The sequence below is a fragment of the Natrix helvetica genome (genome assembly GCF_964273705.1).
Source record: "Natrix helvetica genome assembly, chromosome: 1".
NCBI lineage: Eukaryota > Metazoa > Chordata > Lepidosauria > Squamata > Natricidae > Natrix > Natrix helvetica.
In genome coordinates, this window is record NC_138548.1 from 297,687,664 (window position 1) to 297,709,897 (window position 22,234).

General features: G+C 38.9%; 1 protein-coding gene and 1 pseudogene across 3 annotated transcripts in view; both read right to left on the minus strand.

The window, feature by feature from the left end:
- Positions 1-13,748, minus strand: part of CACNA2D2 (calcium voltage-gated channel auxiliary subunit alpha2delta 2) — a 677,428-nt gene extending 663,680 nt beyond the window's left edge. For both annotated transcript variants that reach the window (XM_081936759.1, XM_081936758.1), the window contains exon 1: positions 13,600-13,748. In XM_081936759.1, the coding sequence (XP_081792885.1) occupies positions 13,600-13,724 (125 nt within the window). In that variant the 5' untranslated portion in view covers positions 13,725-13,748. The remainder of the gene's footprint in view (positions 1-13,599) is intronic.
- Positions 3,255-4,128, minus strand: LOC309384137 (GTPase HRas-like; annotated as a pseudogene). Its single transcript has 2 exons — positions 3,978-4,128; positions 3,255-3,839 (listed from the first exon to the last, which is right to left on the minus strand). The product of its transcript is annotated as a GTPase HRas-like (transcript).
- Positions 13,749-22,234: the final 8,486 nt, after the last annotated feature.

The window sequence follows — 22,234 nt, forward strand, 5'->3', positions numbered from 1 at the left end:
GATTTTGCTTGTGGAGAAGCAGCAAATAAGGTTGCAAATGGTGATCACATGACCACAGCTTTGAGCAATGTCATAACCTGAGCACCCAAGCACCTGGATCATGTAATGTACCCCATGTAATTGCAGGGGTTCTTACAATGGCCAGAACTTCAAGGTCTGGGATACACCCTTTTTTTTGACACTGTTGCAACTTTGAACATTCGCTGAACAAATGAACATAAGCCAAGGACTACCTGCAACTGTAAACACTGGATACATATAATTATATCAAAAAGTTTTTGTTTTGGAAATAAATGTGTCCCTCCCCTAAAGTTTCCCTACTCCTACCCCTAAGGGTTCATATGTATGATTCTAATCTAATATACTAGAAATGGAGTAAGTAATATTTCAATGAAAATTCTTGCTGAGTAGTGATGTTTAGGAAATACTGATGATATATCAAAATCATAAAATGCTCTTCTTCTGGTTTATATTTATTCTAGGTTCTTGAATTCTTTTTCTTCAATAAAACTATTATGAATATCCAAGAGCGTATCATGTAATAAAAACAAATTAAAGAACTTCATATAAAGCTTTGAAGAGCCAGTTTGCTGTCACACTTAAGGTACCCACGCTAGAAACCACCAGAATGAGTTCTAAACTCACCTTAGACGTGAAAGTCAATTGGGTAACTTGGGCCACCACCACCCCTCTCTCTCAGCCTCTCAGGAAGGAGGCAATGACAACCCATTACCAAAATCTTGCCAAGAAACTGCAGGAATGAGTTCAGGCAATTGTCAGGAGTCAACGCTGGCTTGAAGGCACAAAAAAGAAAATAAATAAATAAATTGGCTCCTTAGTTCCAAAGTATTTATATTTCCAGGGTTGTATTTAACCCAACACACACACAGATGCAGAATTATATATTCAGGTAAGAATTTGGCCTTTAGAAAAATATATAAACTAAAAACAAAATGCCCAGTGTTTTATAAATGCAAGGACACACTCCCGATTAGTAAAAAAATGCTGGGATAACAAAAGTATTATTTTCACACAAAAACGGTTTTGTGTTTTTTAATGATACATTATAACAGAATAAGATAATTTATATGTAATTTGTGATGAAGTCTAAAGGCAGAAATTTGAAATTCAGAAGCCCTGTGCCTAAGAATAAAAAATCACAATGAGTTAAACTCACTTTAACTCACTTTCATGAGTTAAAAATGCATATAGCATATAAATTAATCTTCTAGGTAGTCATACACTGTATTTTTATTTTATTAAGTGACGCTTATATGATATTATATGAAAGATTGAATGATTTCATGACATTTATTGGCTTTTTTAAAAAAAGATTTGCAATTTTTTGCAATGGAAAATATCTTTAAAAAACTGAATCCACTAAAGTATCTTTCTTTCATATAACTACATTTTAAAAATAAATATAGTATTCGTTACTTAAGGAAACACGTTGTCAGTTCACAAGAAGAAATATGGGGCTTGGGTGGGGATACTCAAATGTTCTAATAACATTTGACTCAAACTGTAATATCCAATTGATATAGAATGCTACTTAGAAGTTTTTTAACTCTCAAGATCACTGAAGTATTATATTGAATTTGGTTTGTCATTAAAATGTTCAAAAAAATGAGTGGACCATTAAGCAAATAATCAGCTGGAGCAGATGGATAACTTCTATTCAACCTAGATCACAAAATTATGGAAGTCAACTTTCAAGTCCTTAGAACTTTTTCCTTCCATAGCAAAGTTTCTTGAGTTGCACATAATGTGATTGCATATCTCATCAGCCAACAACAAACTTTTCTCATCTGTCCAATTATTCCATCACTATCTAATGAATGACAATATCATGTTACTGTAGTTCTATTAATTTAAGTGCAATCATGTTTTTTTAATACAAAGAACAGCAAGGTCAACAACTAAAAGCAAGCATAACAGATTAGGTAACCAAAACTGTTGAGTATAGATGACCACTTCATAATCTGAAGGCTCTCTGGGCAGGACGGATCATATTACAATGGATAATTAGAGCAGAATGGCACAGCTTTGAATCAGCATCTTAAAGAAATAATTCTGGAAAGGCTCCTTGTGCTTTACATGTTAGTGCTTTCAGTGTTATGTCTCTCTTTAACATGTCACTTTCTTCTGCATGTTTTTTCCCATCACTACTGCAGCTAGAATAAATGGTTGAGTGAGTAGCAAAGAAAAGACATTTGTTCCTTTCAGCAGCTTTGTACGATGGTATTCTAATCTAAAATATGTGACTTATAAGTTCCTAAGTGAAATGAGATGCCTCAAAAAATCTGTTGCATTCTGGTGTATGTATTCAAATAATTACCAAACCTATAGGCAGCAGTCCTATAGATCAGTGTTTCTCAACTTGACAACTCTAAGGCAGGAGGACTACAAGTTCTGTGCTAGCTGGGGAATTCTGGGAGTTTATGTTATAGATCAATGAGCTATCCAAATAAAAACTTGAGTAATTTTCCGTTTTCCTAAACTTGAAATCAAACACACAGGTTTTTTTTTTCTTTACAGACTGAAGAATGTCATTATGGCTGAAGCAGGGGTCCCAACTCCCAGGTCATGAGCTGTTCGTAATAGGGCCGCAGAAGTGATGGGTGAGCATGCGCATCTGCGTGCATTTCCCCTTGAGCCTGGGGTGGGCAAGTGCACTCCACTTGCTGTGTGATGGGCACAGGTGCCTGCAGCTCACGCTAATGGAGCTGGACACATGCATGAGTTGCCCGCAGCTCAGGCGAAACCATCCCCCTCTCCCCCTTTCACCATTCTGCACAGAAAGGTTGGGAGCTCTGGCCTAGAGTATACAGTATGTCACCATTGTATAAAATACTTTCTCATCTGTATCAGTTCTCAAACCAAAAGAAAATTCTTTGTGGCATTAAGATGAAAATACTCCCACATACAATCCACTAATAAGAATCCCATATACAGTATGTCTTATATATCTATAAAGGTGTAAGTCTGGATTCCAGATCAAATGCATATGCAAGACCAACTAAAAACTAAAAGAAAAATATTTCCCATGACAAATTTGCCAATCTTTTTGATAGGTGCTGAAGCTAAGGATTTGTCAAAAACTAAGCTGAGGATTTACGAATAATGAATAAGAATAAAACTGGTATCATTAAAATTATTTCCATGTTATCCACTTGATTTTATTTTCATGTTGCCTCCATCTCCATGCTACACACAGTAGAAAGCCTTCCAAGTCACAGGTCTGGTCCGCTTGGTCATGATATTACACATTTGCAGTTCATGCAGCCTGGACCATTTTCATCTGGGTGATTCAATTTACGTAGTTTGTGCTGCCGGATCTCTCGCACTAAACTATAGAAGGCATCTTCAACTCCATGTCTAGTTTTGGCTGACGTCTGGATGTATGGAATCCCATAGCTCCAAGCCAGCTCCTGGACTTGCCACATTTCCACAGTCTAGGCACAAAGGTCACACTTATACCCCACTAATACTATGGGCATATCATTGGAGTCCTTCACTCTCTTGATCTGCTCTCTATACTGATGAATGTCTTCAAAGACTTGGTGTTCTTAATTGCAAAGACACAGAGGAAGCCTTCTCCTGTCCTCATGTACTGGTCTCGCATGGCACTGTATTCTTCTTGGCCAGCTGTGCCCAAGATGTCCAGTAAGCAGGTCTCCCCATTGATGACTATTGCTTTCTGTACAAATCCTCTATGGTAGGATCAAACTCATCAACAAAATGATTCTGAATCAGCTGAATAGTCAATGCACTTTTCCCAACGTCTCCTGCTCCAACCACCATCAGTTTGTACTCTTTCACCTTCTGGGCTACCCCAGCTCAGGGTCTGCTCATGACACAAGTGCTACTTATAGCCTCTGGGGTTTTCCTTACAAACCAGAAAAGTAAAGCTGCCTTTTTCCTAGAGGGTTTAAAAAAACGGAAGCGTGCGAGGAAATGCAAAGTTTGCACGGTACCTCGGAAAAGAAAATCACCTTCACGAGACTCCACGTCCTCTTCTGCAGAAAGACCAGCTGCACTCTTAGTCAAGGCTCCATCAGTCTGATGCAGGGCAAACTTTCCACCTAGGTGGTGGAGGAGCCCATGTTTGCAATTCCTTCCCTGCATTAGCACCCAACACTGAGGCACCCACTCAGCCCGGGTGCTGCCGTGACGGTGGCTTGGACAATGTATGCAAACCCATTATTTGCATGTTATGAGTACTTTTATTAATCAAAAACAGTATATATGCTGAAATTATAAGAAATGTTATCTTAATTTCTGAGGAAAGGGCATATCTAAACAAACTCAAAGTGAAAGGAAACATTTCTTTTTTTAAAAAAAGTGAAATACTGCAGCCCAATTTTACTCTCCATCTTTTTTCAATTTAGATCCCATCATTGCCAAGCTTTTCAACAAACAGATATGATGACAAAGATTACATCTTTTCTGTTTTTCACAGAATTCTCCCTCAGGCAGAGCTAAGGTTCTCACAGATAAAGCTTGCAAAAGTCTCAGAATGTTGCAAGAAGGTCATGTCTTTATTAAATTCAAGGTCCTCCCAAATGTTCTTCAATTATAGCACAGAAACATATACATAGTACACCGGACATTCCGCTGTGAAAGAGATCATACCAGTTATGAAATACAGGTAATCCTCGACTTACAACAGTTCGCTTTTAGTGATCGTTCAAAGTTACAACAGCAATGAAAAAAGCAACTGATGGCCATTTTTCACACTTACGATCATTACAGCATCCACAGTCATGTGATTAAAAGTTGGACGGTTGGTAACTTATCCCTATTTAAGATGGTTGCAGTGTCCTGGGGGGGGGGGTGTCATGTGATCTCCTTTTGCAACCTTCTGACAAGCAAAGTCAATGGGGAAGCCAAATTCACATAACAACCATGTTGCTAACTTAACAATGGCAGTGATTCAGATAACAAACGTGGCAAGAAAGGTCATAAAATGGGCAAAACTCACCTAACAAATGTCTCACTTAGCAGCAGAAAATTTGGGCTCAAATGTGGTTGTAGGTTGAGGACAACCTGCCCTGCCCTGAAAGTCCAAGCCATCTAAGAAGGTGGTGCTGACCATGGTGCTGCAGCTTCCCAATAGGAATCTCCTTTGAGTCAGTCTTGATTCCTGGTAACTTCACAAAAACATGTCATTTTCATGAAAACTGTATCATTATTTTGCTGACAATTCAAATGAAGTATGGAATGTGATGTGGACAGGACCTAACCCTGAGATACAGATAAGTCCTCAACTTACAACCATTTGTTTAGTGACCGCTCAAAGTTACAATGGTACTGAAAAAAGTGACATTACCATTTTTCACCCTTACAACCTTTGTAGCATCCGCATGGTCACATGATCAAAATTCAGATGCTTGGCAACTGACTCATATTTATGATACTTGCAGAGTCCTTGGGTCATGTGATCTCCTTTTACGGTATTCTGACTAGCAAGGTCAGTGAGAAAGCCAGAGGCACTTACCGTATTTTTCGGACTATAAGACGCACTGGAGTATAAGACGCACCATGATTTTGAAGAGGTAAATTCAAAAAAAAGGTTTTGCACTCTGCAGGCCTCCCAAACCTTCTGCACGCCTCATTTTTTGCCCCCCCAAAAAGGGGGCACACAGAACTTTGGGAGGTTTGTAGAGTGCTCCTGGGTGGCAGGTGGGCAAAAATGAGCAAAAACGGCCCGTTTGTTGCTCATTTTTGCCCTCCCCAACCCCCAGGAGCACTTTGCAGGCCTCCCAAACCCTCTGCACATCTATTTTTGCAAAGAGGGAGGGGTTTCGAGAGGCCAAAAATGCTGTCTTCAGTGTATAAGATGCACCCAGATTTTCACCCTCTTGGGGGGGGGAAGGTGCGTCTTATACTAAAAAATATGGAAACTCATTTAACAACTATGGCAAGAAAGGTCATAAAATGGGGCAAAAGTCACTTAATAACTGTCTTGCTTAGCGATGGAAATTTTGGGCTCCATTGTGGTCGTAAGTCAAGGACTACCTGTACCATAAAATGTTATTTCTTTCTCCAACTCTGGTATGTGCTCTGTCATGCTTCTTGATTGTAGTAATCAGCAAAGCCAGAGACTTCACTGCATATTTCAAAGAATCATCACAAGTTAACTTGGTTCTAAATAGACATTCCATAGGATTTAACATTCTTCTTGTCTGATACTATTAACTTTTCCAGAGCAAAATCTGTTCCTTACTTTCTAAACTAAGTTAACAGACTTGATTGTTGGACCTGCTGTCTTGAGGAACTTCATCTCTTGTAAAACATTTTAACCAGTTTCTGTTCTGTGGAACAGCCTAAAGACAATGAATTCAATCTAGTTCCTTCTGACAACAGCAGCTGCCCATTCTAAATACCCAACTAGCTAGCTGACCTTAAGGCTAGTGGGCCGTAAAGGGGAAGTACCAATAATGAAAGTGCATCATGCTTATGAGTTGCTGACTGTAAGTGTAATGGTTATTTGTTTTATCTATCATAGTTACAACCACAAGACCCTAGCAAAATCAACTCATAGCCATTTACAATACCAATCAGGAAATGGCAACAATATAATAATAATAATAACAATAACAAAATCTATTAAAACACCAAATCAGAGTTTTTAATCTGCAGTATATGTTAAATTAAAGCAGCAGTAATTAATTTAACATATACTGTATACCATGCCAAACCCGTGGCGTCACATTGCTGTCATTTGACATATTGTGACATTTTTCCCCTTCACGGAGCTGGGGTGGGCATGGCCTGTACATGACTGCCGTGGGGCCGCCAGTTTGACACCCCTGCTGTATTCCTTCTCACAAAAGAAACCAATGTAAGAGTAAGAAAAATAGATTCCTCTAAAAGTACATTTTTAACATATTCTTAGAACACACCAGGGAGAAAGTGCCTCAAACATGATTGTTGTATGCTGCCCAGAGTCACTTCTAGTGAGATAGGAGGCTATATAAATTTGATAAATAAAAAACAAAGTGTAGGAGATCACCTGAAATTAAATTCTAGGAAGGGAGAAATTCATAAAGTTGGTCCTATCACAGAGAAGAACCTAAATCAGAGGTCCCCAACTCCTGGTACATGGACTGGCATCAGGCCGTGGCATGCCAGAAACTGAACTGCACAAGCAAACAAAGACCAATCAGTGGGATGCAGGCAGCATCTCCAGTCTGCAGAAAAACCTTTCTCCACAGAACTAGTCCCTGGTATCCAAAAGGTTGGGGGGTCACTGACCTAAACCTTCTCAGTTCCAGCTTGGCTTCACTGGGGGTTGGCACTTGCAATAGACTTTTCAAAGATGACTGGAGCACCTAGTTTGTAAGATATGGAGGAAACCATTCCTTTAGGTATCTATTGAGGAACTGAGGTAAAAAGCCAGTTTACACCAGTAAGCAGCCCAGAGGCAACATATAGTCCTATTTCTTTCATTGTTGCTTAGGAAAGCTGAAATATTATGTTCCTCCAATTTTCACTGAGAAAAAAAGACAGTAGAGTAACAATACAATGCAACCCAACCCCAGCCCCCCCATTCAAAAACAAAGATGAAGTCTACTCTTCTCTACTCCAACCTATCTTGACCCCAATATCATCTGACTTTAGCTTATGGCATAATGATACACTTTTACAAAATCTTAAAACATATTTTACGACATGTTTTACTTGCCCATTCAGCTCACTTCCTTGTCTTCTTCTCCTTTCCTTCTTTTCATATTTTCTTCAGAGAAGTCAGACTTCAAGAATCATTTTTACTTCTCCATTCCCTATTCTAGTTTTACAAGACTGGATTTGGCTCTGGAGTTCTTCATGACAGCTTAGCTAATTAATCTGTCATCCTGTCAACTTCTTTGACCCAAAGACCTAACCAATGTTGAAATATATCCAATGCTGAAACATATAATGTAGTTTTATATACATATATAACATATATACACTCATACATTATTTCTGGTGTTTCTGTATAGTTTACCTAGAGAGCTAGAGTAATCATCCAAATGAAATCATGAAAAACCATGATCATAGGAGTAAGATTGCTTGGATTCCTCTTACCTTAACAAAAAGTAATTATATCTGTTCTATTTTTTTCTCTCCTAAACTTGCTCTAGCAAAGCAACCTAATGTTCCTATTTGAAGATGCTCCAACCAGAGGTTCCAGAGAATCCAATGTCCTGGCAGGAAGAAAATGAGAGTAAGGAGACATGTACATATCTGATCATTTCCTTGGATGGGTTCCTCTTGTCTAGCTCTGTCCTCTGCTAGTGATAATCAATATATTGCCAGAGTTTGGGGGCACTACAAAGGGCCAGGGGATTGCCACCATGCCTTTTTTCCAGCCTCCTCAATGCTAGAGTTTCCTCTGTTATGAAAAACTAGCCTTGGACTCCAGCAGTAATTTCAAAACAAGGATTCTGACAATTCAGATTAAAGCCTCTCCCTCATCTCAGTGGAAGACTTTTCATGCCTCCTATGAATTACAATGATCTATTTAGCCTAAGAGACATCCTGAAGAACCTCATCTGTAAATAGTTTCTCAATTTCTCACAATTTTCCTTGTTTCATATTTGGCTGACTTTTAATTCTTCACTCCTATTCTTCTCCATCTCTGTTATTTTTTTTAAAAAAAATAGACAGTTGATGGATTGCTAGCAGACCAGTGCATTAATCTAATAACTTTTCTCTAAATGTTTATGATAAAAACAGTTCTGTATAATCTTTGTCAGTTCATTTCTTTGTTCCAATGGAACAGACAGCACGATCTGTTATACAGGCACGCTCTGCAAAAAAAAAAACAAAAAAAAACACCCTATTTCCTTACATCAGGTATATCCATGCAAGTTAGTACTAAGATATTCGGAAACTGAAAGATTATCATGGGGACTGCTTGCTCCCATACAGTTTTACTTAGGGATTATAATCAGTTAAAGAGACCTAATTCTTGTTACAATCTCAGGTGATTCAGTGAGCATGAAAAGGCTTTTCTTAGGTCAGAGCCCGTGACACCAAATGATAATTGCCAGGTTCCCTCTTGATGCCAGATATTGTAATGAGATCTTAACAACTAATACTATTGATGCCAGTTTTGATGGTTGGCATGTTTTACCTGTGCTACTATTAGTTATTTGGTTATGTATTGGTAAACCTTTGGATTTTTTTTCCTTGACTTCGAATTTTTTATTGATTAGAATATATGGTTTTATGCCTATATAAAGATACATTGCTCTGGGAACCTTTAGTGAGATATAAATAATTGATATCAAAATACATAATGTGAATTTAGTAAAATGTATAGAACGTCATTCTTATTGATTTATTCACTTATGAGATTTGTTTATCACCCCAAAATAGAAAGACTCAGAAAGAGATACTCCAAATACTCCAAATTTAGACCAACTCTAGAGTTTATTTGCATGTGGAGGGGGATGACCAACACCATACAACACATGAGATTTCATCAAACATCCTAGGAAAGACATCAAATCCAAGTGCCTGATTTTGCTGTCCATTTCAAATGCAAATACAATATCCAACTAACTCACAGGATTGTTGTTGTGGGAGGAATAGGAAGAAGGGATGTTAGATTTGTTTGCTGCCTTGACTTATTTGTAAAAATATTAAAGATGGGATATACATAAATAATTGAGGAACTGAAGCAAGTAATAACTCACTTAAATTGCCAGCAGTAGGATTAGTTTACCAGAATATTAATTTATGAATAATAATGCCAAATATATTCCTACTCCATAAATGTTTTTAAAAACCTTATTTTAGACATAGTGTTTGATATTTAAAAACTAATCAATTTTTCTTGTAAGTTGGATATAGGTTTATTTTATCGTATTTGATTGACAAGATGTGATGAAGACAGCTATAGACAAATCTTACTTCTGATTTATTACACTTTAACAGACTAACTGCTTTGAACTAAAAAGAAGTAACAGCTACGGATTATGGATATATTTGGAGTTTATTTTATAGTAGACATATTTTAATTCTTATAAAGTTCTCATAACTATCATATGTAGGTACAGGTTGCAGAACAGTTTCACACAGGATCTCTTTTCACTCTACATTAAAAGGGACTAAGGTTGCTTGTCATACCTCCCAAAAACTCTGCTTCTATTTAGCATCAGTTGGGCAATGCTGGTAGAAAGTATTTAAAAGAACAGTCTACCTCAAAAAGTAAAGCCTTTAATCCCTGTTGCCTACACAGGCATACCATTTATCAAAAGCAACATGCCTCTCAGGTGGATGACTCAATGTCCTTAGCAAAATAGGCCCGTTCCAATCGTGGATTTTTCTTTTTAAACCTCAGTGAGAAATCCTACACTGAGCAGCAGACTGAGCCAAGCCTTCCTTAGTTCAGCATAAGATGAATAAAAACACAAACACAGAGGCAATGTTCTAGGAAACAGAACTGGGAACTCATATGTACTGCAATTGTTTAAATAGTGTCTGAATTTCACTGCTCAAAGACTAAATACACCAATCGTGCTGCATCTGAGACCAAAACTACTCTAATAAAAGGCAGTTTCAGGATGACATATGAAGATAAAAGTATTTTCTCTGGAGGGTTAGTGCTGCACATAATGGGAATAAGTAATTTAGTGAGAACAAACTCTTAAATTGCCAATTTCTGATATTATTCCATTGCTCAGAATCATTCAGTTGGTCCGAAAGCCTTCCAATATTCTTTCAAACCTTTTTTTAAGGCTTTCAGTTTAATCCTCTAAGTTTAAATAAAGATAACTGCATTTTCCTATATCAACCACTTGCCTCTTTTCTCTCCACACACACACACACACACACACACACACACACTGCACCCCGAGTGTATTGTTTGCTATTTCAATTTATGAGCTTTGGGGGACATTCCTCTATAAATTCCTATAAAGGGCAATTATTATATAAATAATTATATGGATACTACATAGCTCTGAAGTAATGAAATGAATATACTTGGAAAAGAAAAACACAATTTTATTAAAGAAATATAATTACATAGTAATTCTGCAAAATATGGCTTGCTTTCAACAGTTCAGTTATTTTTAATCAATGGTCACTTAACTAAGACTGTTGAAGGAAAAGAATTCCAAGGGGAGTATGACAGCTTTTTTTGCCTTCCTTTCCGGTAGCATCTGAGCCTTTAAGCATTTGAATGACAGTGATGGGAGCTCTGAAGAGCCGTAGATAGTATTATAGCCCACATGTTAAAGGGCATTAGCAAGCAGTGATACATCAACATCAACTAACCATTCATGCCCCTCATTTATTTACCCAATTGGTTTGAGGAAATCAAGGCAAAAAGAGACAAAAAAATTGTTTTCACAGAACTCAGGAAAGGCACATATGCATAGATTAATCTATACATTATGTATAATTGGACCATTGTTGTCTTCCACAAGTGTTCTAAGAGCTTTGGAAATGTAGAATTTGGACTTTTTGGTATTAACTAGGAACAGGACTATAGGATAGCTCATAAAAATATATTTTATACAATTCACTTATATGAATGCACATTCACAAGTACTTTCTAAAGGGATTCATTTCCCAGTAAGTCTATTGAATTAATCTATCAATATTATTTGAAAAATTTAATCTAGCATGATTTGCATTTAAACCTGGTCCAATCCATCTTATATTAGATTTTATATAACTATATAAAGCTCACAAATTCTGTAAGATGTAGTTGTTGTTTGTGATACCCACAGCCAGTTTTTTTAATTAAATTCCCTTTCTAAAAAAAAATCTAATACAGTACAGTACAATTTAATGGTTGGGACTGCTAAATCATCTTTTGTTAGAAAGCAATAAAGTGATGATTTCTAGAGGGACTGCTTGCATGAGTAACAGCCACTCATGCACACAGGGAGACTGGAAAATGAAACCATGAACATTTAGTACCGAACAAGTGTTAGTATTTGGTTTCCTACCCAGGGTAAAAAAAAAATTTACTTTCAACTTTAAATCCTAGTTGAATTTATAGGTCTGTCTGACAGGCAGATGGAAGTCTAGCAGCCTAGACTCAGATGTCAGTAGCGTATGATGCACTGAAGGACTAAAGCAGTATTACCAGAGACTCTTGGGGAGAAAAAATGTACATTCTCTAGCTAAATACAGGAAACTTTTATCCGGGTGGAGAAAGGCCAGTAGTGGGAACTGTGCCCAGTCAGAATTTATCACACTATTTCTAAAGACCTAAAAAGTGTTGCATTGGGAAAAGAATTCCCATTTCCTCCGTATAAGTTTAAACTATGCATTCAGTTGCTGGCATGCCCTTCAGCAGGTCATAGCATTTAAAATCACTGAACCAGTTACACTATTAAAATATTTTGTCATATTATGAAGACTTCAATGGATCTTAAACTAAAACAAACTACTAATGCCAGGAGCTATATAAGAGTAACCTTGATGTTATTGATTTGGGTTATCAAACCTATCCTCACTTAAAGAAGTAGATGACAAGTGAGCATGCTGCCTGCCTTCATAATAAATCCTAGGAATAGGACAAATTTGATTCCTGAAGGTACTGTGTGCAATTTTAAAAGTATCTGAATAATTAGTGCTGATATATGCTTTGAATGAGAATGTTCAGAACAGCAAACTATCCACTACAGTAGCAAAAGGCATTTAACATGCTTATTCTTAAGTGCAGTAAGATACTATTCACCCTTCCATACCGAGGGATAGGATTGAAGCTTTAAATAGCTGAATTGCTCCCCTCCCCACCCTTATCAATTTATTACCTGCTTTGCACTCTGTCAATAATTCCTAGATTGTGGAGGCTGTAGGGGGACGTTTGTAAGCCATAAAAAGCAGATGATCCACATACACATTAATTTCAACAATTCTAAAAGCACTATGGGCTTTGTTTAGATAAAAAAGGGAGGGGGGAGAAGAATGCAGAAAGTGACACAGGAAAGGAGAACTTAAAAACAGAAACTTGCTGCTGCTAACATTTGCAATGAAATCTTGGTCATTTCTAACAAATGAGTCTAGTTGAACAAGGGGGGAAGATAAATGGGTTCATGACTACTCCACTGCAATATTTTCAAACTTTTGCTTCTCTTAAAAGAGTTGTGAATCAATGAATTCACAATGCAATGACGATCTTTCTTTTGTTAACTGTACTAGTTTGCTGGAACTGTTCAGCCTCAACAGTTACAGAAAGGGATGCATCCTTGCTTTTTAAAATCAGGTGAGCACATCTTGCTCTGCCATCCTCACTTTCCACAAGCCAGCTAAGGATTTGATAGCACCCAAGTGGGGAAAGGTAAGTTGGCACAGAGGACCGTCAACCAGCCCTCCTTCACCCACCCACCCCAAAGCCTTGTCTGAAGCCCCTGCAAACCAGGTAGGTCTACTTTTTCATAAGCTCCTCTATTTAAGGCCACAGGAAAGTGACATCGCCGGTGGTCCATCGAAGCGGGATAAGCGCAAAGGCGCGCGCCAACCCCGGCAAATCCGGACCAACCCGCGCCGCAAAAGCTCCCGACCCGGCAGCCCGAGGCAGCACTTCCCCGTGGCGACTGGCTGCCCTGGCAGCCTAGGTTGGTTGGGAGAGCAGCTCCTACTTACGTGTACTGCTGAGGAAAGCTGTAGCCATTCGCGGAGGGAGCCGAGACGAGGAAGCCTAGCAGGATTTGGCCGTAGAGAGCCCGGACGAGGCAAGATGTGCCGCAGGTCTGAGCCGAGATCGCCATTTTTCCATTAAAAATTCAGTGGCGGCACCAATTTTCTGCCCCCTCCCCTCCCCTCTCCCGCCCGGTAGCGGTGGTTGGTGCGGCGGTGGCGCTTGGCTGCCGAAACGCGCTGGCTCCTGCTCCGGCTGGCAATCTGCTCGGGTGTTGGAGGCAAGCAAGCAGGCGCCCTGAGGACTCCCCCCTCCAACACCTCCTTCCCGCTTATTCCAGAAAAGCGAACCGGCAGCTCAGCAAAACACCCCCCCCCTTTTTTTTTTCCTCCCGCAACGAAATGCCACCGGCGAAGCAGTTCGCAGGGGACGGGGAACAGGCAGCTTCGCGCGGCGAGCTCTCAGCTCCGTTGAGGCAGGCACTGAGCGAATGCAAACTGCTTACTTTCCCTCACATAGGCGACCGACCTGCCTAGCCTCCTCCCCTCACTTCCCTCCTCCCCATCTCTCGGATCCGAATGCTCTCCATCCTCGGCAGCCGCCGCCGCCGCCACGGCGCATGCTCTCTAGGTAATTGGCTGATAAACGAGCGCTCTCGCTCTCTTGGACCTTTCGTCAGGCCCAGGCGGTCCGTGTTGCGCGCGCTCTCCAACGCATGGCGCAGTCAACCTTACTTTCTTGCAGGAGCTGGCAGGCGCGCGCACCTATCTCACCCCCCCACACACACACACACACGTCTCTCCCCCCCCCAGCACGTGGCGCCGTAGGGCCTATTTCTAAGACTGCTGGTATTGGCGGGGGGCAGGTGACCGGTCCTTCTAAGTTTCTTTTCTTTCGACCCTTGGCTGAAGACCGTTGACAGATGCATACATCGCTTCGGACCGCTTATGGTTCTCTCCGGGTTTATCCAGTCCGCTTGAAACCGTATCTGCACTGGTCTCTCTTTAAATCCTATGGCGTACGATCCGAAGACTACCGCCTGAACGTCTCTGGGGCTTATTGAGCTGCCACCTGCAGAATCAAATTGATCCCTCAGCTGCAAGCTTTTTCGGGGAAGCGAAGCTTTATATATAGCATTTCGGAGAGAAATTTCTACTCCAGCGCTCTGCAGAGCCTTCACCTGTCAGAAACCCCTTGGAATGCTATTATTACCTTGAGTGTTTGCACTCCTGCAGCTTCTCATGTGCAGACCCTCGATTGATGACATGGGGAGAGTAGTGACATCTGGGGCTTTAAGCTTCCAAAATTATTTGAAATTGAATGTTGCGCCCAACATAGGAAGTTCACTGTTGCCCAGTAATGAGAATTATTCCGGCAATGCTATTGCTAATCTCAAAGATGATGCTAAATACAACAAATGCATTAGTTAATGCACTTTTAATTTGCTGGGCTTTCAAAAAGATGCTTAGAATAACCATATGTCAACCCCGCCTGCAGATTTACAGTTTAAAAAACATTGGATACAAAAAACGTGAGGGAGGTGAAAGAAAAAACATGTATGCATTCTTAGTGTGGTTTATTGGATCTTAAGTAATGACCCATAGTAGTAATGACTCACTGGAGAAGAGCTTAATGCTGGGAAAGATTGAGGGCAAAAGAAGAAGGGGGCGACAGAGAGAGAGGTGGCTGGATGGAATCACCGAAGCAGTCCGCATGAGCTTAAATGGACTCCAGAAGATGGGAGATGATAGGAAGGCCTGGAGGAACATTGTGCATGGGGAACACGACATCGCAACTAACAACAGTAGTAATAATGATAAAATTTAGATAAAGTTTGATGGAGCTGTTCTGACAGTAAAGCCAATGAAATGACCTAGCCCAGTGAAGACGAACCTTTTTTGGCTCGCGTGCCATAAGGGGGGAGAGCACAGGGGGGCCGTGTGCGGGTGTGCCACACCCATAATGTAATGTGCGACCCCCCAGTGCGCATGCGTGCATGAGAGGCGTGACCCCTCCCCATTTTTCTATGCTTTTTTCGCCCTCCCCAGGCTCCAGAGGCTTTATAGGAGCCTGGGGAAGGCGAAAACAGCCCCCCCTGCGCCCCCAGAGACCCTCCGGAGGCTTCAGAGACCTTCAGGAGGCTTCCCTGAAGCCTCCAAAAGGCAAAAAACAGCCCTACAAGCAAACCGGAAGTGCCTTCCGGTTTGCTCGGAGGGTCGGTTTAAGCCCTCTGGAGGTTTCCCTGAAGCCTCTGGAGGACTAAAAAGGACCCTACGAGCAAACTGGAAGTCCATTCCCAAACTTCCGATTTGCCCGTAGGGCCGTTTTTTTGCGCTCCCGAGGCTTCAGGGGAGCTCCTGAAGCCTCGGGAGAGGGGAGGCTTTTCCCCCCTTCCCATGCTCCTATAAAGCCTCTGAAGCCTGGGGAGGGCGAAAAATGGCTTTTAAAAAAGGCTGAACTCAGCTGGCCAGCTGACAGGGCAACGCCTCGCGTCCCTTGACAAATGGCTCAGCGTGCCACCTGAGGCACACATGCCATAGGTTCGCCATCCCAGACCTGGCCATTTCCCTCTGCTACAGCTGAATGACAATCTTGTTTTGCGTGACTTGAGAATACACATGTATGTATGTTTGTGTATGTATGTATATGTATGTGTGCAGCTAGATTTTTAAGGCTGCCTGGCTAAACAGATTTGGCTGATCTTGAAAAGTTTTGCAGGGCAGGATCAGACCTGATTATTGAGGGGACCATCAGAAAATGCCAAGGCTGTAGAAAAAAAAAATTAAATCCCAAAAGGCTACCGTCGCAAACTACAGGTAGTCCTCGACTTATGACCACTCATCAGCCCAGAATTGGTGTTGCTAAGTGAGACATTTGTTAAGTGAGTTTTACCCCATAGACCTTTCTAGCCACAATTGTTAAGTGAATCACTGCAGTTGTTAAATGAGTAACACAGCTAAGCGAATCTGGCTTTCCCATTGACTTTGCTTGTTAGAAGGTTGCAAAAGGGGATCATCTGATCCCAGGGAACTGACGGTCATAAATAAGAACCAATTGCCAAGTGTCTGAATTTTGATCACATGACCATGGGAATGCTACAATGGTCATAAGTGTGAAAAATAGTCATAAGTTTATTTTTTCAGTGCCAGTGTAACTGAACAGTCACTGAATGAACTGCTGTAATGAAGGACTACCTGTATTTCCACACTGTTTTCAAAATAATTCAATTTAACAAAGGAGAGAGACTCCATTCTTTTAACCAAAAAGAGCTTAAATCTGAATTTTAAAAGGTTGTCTTCCAATTGTATATAATTATATACACATTCCACTTATTAATTTTTTCTTATGGGTTTTACTGCTATTGTCTCATTTTTGTAGCTTCTCTCTTTTCATCAGTTATCTTATTGTTCTTGTCTTAATTGTTTTCCTGACTTTGTCTTCACAAAGTTCAATTTACTATTTCAGTGCAAATAAATAATCTTTGGTTCTGTTTGTGAGTGGAATTAGAAAGTCAGCATTTCTTAAATACCAATTCACAAATTACTTTTATGTGCACTCATGCCTCCCTTCCATTCTCAGAGTGAAATTAAAGTGATGCTCCTATTTAAGAAATAAATTTATACTGCCAGGTAAATAAGGTAGTTTATCTGCTTCTATTATCTTGGATGACATAAATCTCCAAATGTTTAGGCGTTTTAACCACAAGGAATATGTTTCATTCCACCTAGCATCTATTTTTGGGAAACTTGATCTGTATTTTTTATTATACAACATTAAAAAGGTCATTTTAAAAATACAAACTATTATTATTATGAGAATTACAATAAGCAGGAAGGTTTTTTTTTCTAATTTATGGGCTAAGATTAAAAATGTTCCTTCAAATTGAGCTTTATTCCTGACACAGATACAGATGGGATTTGCCATTGCCTTCTTTCGGGGTATTTTTTCTACTTCCTGTCTAACCTACAGGCCATAGCTTCTGTAATGGTCTCCCATCCATGTATCATCCAAACTCAACTCTATTAAGCTTTCCGTTTCTAACATCTACTAGAAAATTTTCAAACTTTGTTGCTGAAAAGTCTACAATAGGGAGCAAGTGCAGTTTACTTAGCATTCTAGTGATTCTTGTGATTTCAGGTAGAAATCACTAGAATCATGTCCTTTTTTTTTTTTTTGCAAACTGTTGCAACTCTATACATTTATGTAGCTAATTGGAGTTGTGAAGAATGCTTCTCCCCCCCCCCCTTCTAAGTCATAGGTAGTAATAGGTAGTAAGGCTATCAGATAAGGGCTATAGAAATCCAGGAAACCATTAAATGGCTACAAAAAGATATATAGAAAGCTCTAATCCTTTACTGCCCCCTATTTGTTCTTTTCAATCAAAATCTGGTAAACTAATAAATAGTGACTACATTTAGCACTCACTTAACAATGAACAAATGTTACATCTTCAGGACTAGTAACATTTCAAACACTAAAAACAGGAGTTCTGCATCAATGAATCACAAAATAAGGAAGAAAAGGTACCCATCTCCTGAGTAAAGATGTAAAAATGACCTCACCTTAGCCTACTAAACAAATCTATTGCTTCAAGGGATTTTCTTTTAATGGTGCCACCTCAAGAGCTGTCCTATTTATTGCAAGAATCAAGTGTTGCCTCTGAAAATAGAAGCATACTTTTCACTTGTCTTGCTGGAGCCCAGCTATAAGAGCAGAAGGATGGCATGGTTTTAGCATTCCCTCCACAAATTAATCCTGCCTATGTCAGTTAACAAAGTGAGTGACAAACAAATTAAGCTGAACAGCTATTTAAAAATATCTCCTCCAAGCTTGCAAGCATCTCTTTGATCTGTTTAAGTTTACTTTTCTCTTGGTGTCACAAAGAAAGAAATGGCAACATGCTCTGAATATTAAGACACTGTAATTAGAAATCTTCCACTAAAAGCACCTATCTACTTGAACAGGAATATATTATGAATCTCTTACATTTAGACCAATTTGACTTACAGAAGAGGAGGGTTGTGTATTTCCATAGTTAATTAGTTATGAAATATATACAGCCACCAATTATACAGTGACTAACTGTTTCACTTTACAATGTACAATAAATATAATTAGTTTTTTTTTAAAATCCCCAAGTGCCAGAAGGACAAAAATATTAGTCACAGAGCAATGTGATTTTTAAATCACCTAACCATGAAAGGTTCCACAAGTAATAATCCATGCCTTGAATTGCACCTAAAAACCTAATGCTAACCAGTGCAGCTCATGAAGCAAATGTTACTCGGATATCACAAGATACATTCATAACTGCCCATGGCAGTTCTGAACTAGATTCAGCTTCCAAATAGTTTTTAAGGGAACCCAATCTAAGATGCATTGCAGGAGTCATGTGGGGTGCCTGACTGATTGAAGGACTTCCTGGCCCAGGAAAGGATACCATTGACACACTAGGTAGATTTGTGTAAAGGCTTTTTTAGCCACAGCTGACACCCTATTTCTTAAGCAGAAGTTATGGGTCCAATAAGACTCCCTAGATTGTATATCAAGGGTGTTGGGAATTGATCTTTTTTTCCTCCTGTCATCACCGAGTGGACTCAACCTAAGAGAAGATTGTGCCTCCTATTCCCAATCTGTGTTTTCAGGTCACAAGGATACCAAAACTGTCACTGCTAATGCATTTGGACTTCATATGACCAACATTTCCGATGTGATTACTGGTTACAAAAGAGCAACTGTTGGGGCCAAGTGTGGGAATGAACATCTCATCCTTGATAAAAGAAAAAGAAATAGCTCCTTTTTTTAAAAAAAAGATGCTGCTTATCTTTTACAATATTTAGATGTACACACACTGGAGCAAACATTTCCTAATCAATTCAGCAAGTTTGAAATAATTTTGAAATATTTGATAATATAAAATTAATGTATACCTTAAACATTACAATCATGCCTAAGATAAGATAGCATATGGAAAGGAAAACATTGAAAGCTGTTTATCAATTGTATTATGCAATTATATAAAGATAATGTCCTGATATATTTATGATGATTAGGGTAGTTTTGACCTTTTTAGCATTCAGCTATATACATTGCTCTGTTTGTATGTAATATTTGAGTAATTCTATTGTGCTGTCCTAGAATCGTAATGGGACTTTTCCCATACCTTAGATTTAATTATGTGTTTTTCTGGTGTTTTTATCAGTCCTGTTTTCACAGACTCAGAATGAATGATACCGATCAGAAACAAATCACCAACTAAGTGGCAAATATAAAAAGGTATCCTTAAAGAGAAAATCACCCACTCAGAAATGTACTTTTCATGCATAACTGTTGCAAAGAATGGCCTTTCCAATATTTGCAGATATACTTATTGCAATCTCTTGTGCATCTCTTGTGCATATTCAGTGAGTGTACGCAAAATGTTTCCTGGCATGCCACTAAGATGAGACAAATGAAACTAGAAAGTAATCAAAAGTAAAAAAGATGGTAATCATGAGTAAATCCATTGCGGTTGGGGTTTACTTTTTATCTGCAGTATACTTCAACTTGAGTATTTTGGCTTCTGATGGGTGTGAATGTGCATTGCTATCTGATGACACATCGGAAGTTCTTGGTGGTCGCTCCAGACCTTTGGAACTCAGGTCTCCCACCTGAGGTCTGAGGGATCCCTACCCTTTTAGCCTTCCAGAGGGCTATGAAGATCTCTCAAGTACTGGATTAAGGTAAAGGTTATGCTGCAAGGATGATTAGCCTGCTGCCCAGGGGGAGGCGGGGGGAAACTGACAGACTTATAGCTATGCTTTGTATAGATTCTCATGATAAATCCAAACAAGCAAGCATAGCGTCTCTGTTTAAACAACTACTACAAGATATCATGATTGTCACTAAGTTAGACAATTAGATATATTATTCATGCCTTTTGACAGGAAAGAGTTATCTGGAGGATATCTTGCCTCCAAGATTAGAGTCAGTAAAAATTGATATATAGCAATAATGAGAGAGGCAGTTTTTTCATAGCCAACTTTTGAGCTTCCACAAAAGATCTTGTTTACTGTAACAGAAAATATATTAGATTAGACTCTTCTTGTGTATTTATGAATTGCCGCATGCCAATGTTTCACAAGAAAGAATGTGGAGAAAGGAGGCCATTTTTAAAATTAGAAATACGAAAATTTGTTACTATACCCAGGGACATTTATGCTATTTTGAAGATAAAATAGTAGATTTTTGTTCAGAACTCCCCTCACTCTGGGGTCAGATTTACAGAGAAAAGAAAGAAAAGAGTGCCGAGAAAGTAAAAAGTGGAGAAATGGCAGTCTGAAGAAAGCTCCACAAAAAGTAGAGCTGATAACTGCAGCAGAATAAAGAGCTAGCATGAACACTGGGTCTTTGTAATTCTTCTATGGACAATGAGAAAACTTAAGATCACCCACAACTGCTCCATGCAACTGATCTTGTGAGAAGAGTGCAAAACAGTGGTCTCTGGCAGGCTCTGTGAGACAAGGTAATAGCTTTCTTGATCAAACCACAGTTAGCTCCTTCAAAAAAAATGGGTTTGCATACTTCCTTTCCGTGTGTGTGTGTGTGTGTGTGCGCGTACACAGTTATTAAACCAGAAGATAAAAGTTAACAAAAACAAATGGAAAATATGGAAGAAAAAAAGAAAAAAAGCAAGGAAAAAGCAAAAGGTGCAGGAAAAGAAATTAAGAAAAATAGAAAAAAGTGATTTACATTATTTTTCACAGCAGTTAAAAGTAAAAAAATATTTTAACCTCATTAAAGTTACATCATATATTCTTTCTATCCTGTTTAATCCTGTTTAATTAAAAACATAAGTCACAAATTAATATTTTTCATTTTTACATAAACAGTCCATAAGAAGCTTCCAGTTGGCAATAAATGTCAAAATCTCCCCTAATCAAAGAAAGTAATTTATCCATTTCAGCAAAATCTATAAATGTCACCAATCATTTCTCAATAGTAGATGGTCACATTTTTCCATCTCTGCATACAGTAATCTCACTGCTGTGATCATATCTTGAAATAATCTTCCATGGCTCTTTTCCTGTATATTCAGCAATCATAAAAGGAAAAGTTTTGGCTTCAATTGAACATTCATCTTTAAGATCCTCTAATTCAAAGTAAATATTTGGATCCATTTTTTAGCTTTTTTACATGTCCCCCAAGCAGGATAAAATATCTCTTCATGTTATTCACATTTCCAACATATATTTGAAGTTCTTTTATAAATTCTAGATAATTTCTCTGGCATTATTTAGCAACAATACTTCTTTCTATCAAATTACTCATTGAGATCATAGCACAATATACGTATATTTTCCCATTGATTGACCTGAATATTATGATCAAAATTATTAGCCTACTTTATCACACATTCTTTAACAAATTTCAACAAAAAATGTGCTTTTTAGTAATTTTATGTTCATCATCAATACGCAATTATATTTCAAATTCTGACTTACTTTGCTCAATATCATGTCTTTTTATCCATTTTAAACCTTTCAGATAACTCTAAATGTGAGAAACATTAACAAACATATCCTTTTGCATAACCACCTGATCTACAGAATCATGTGTTCCTGAACTAAAGGCGCAATATAACCCAGTGCAATCCACATA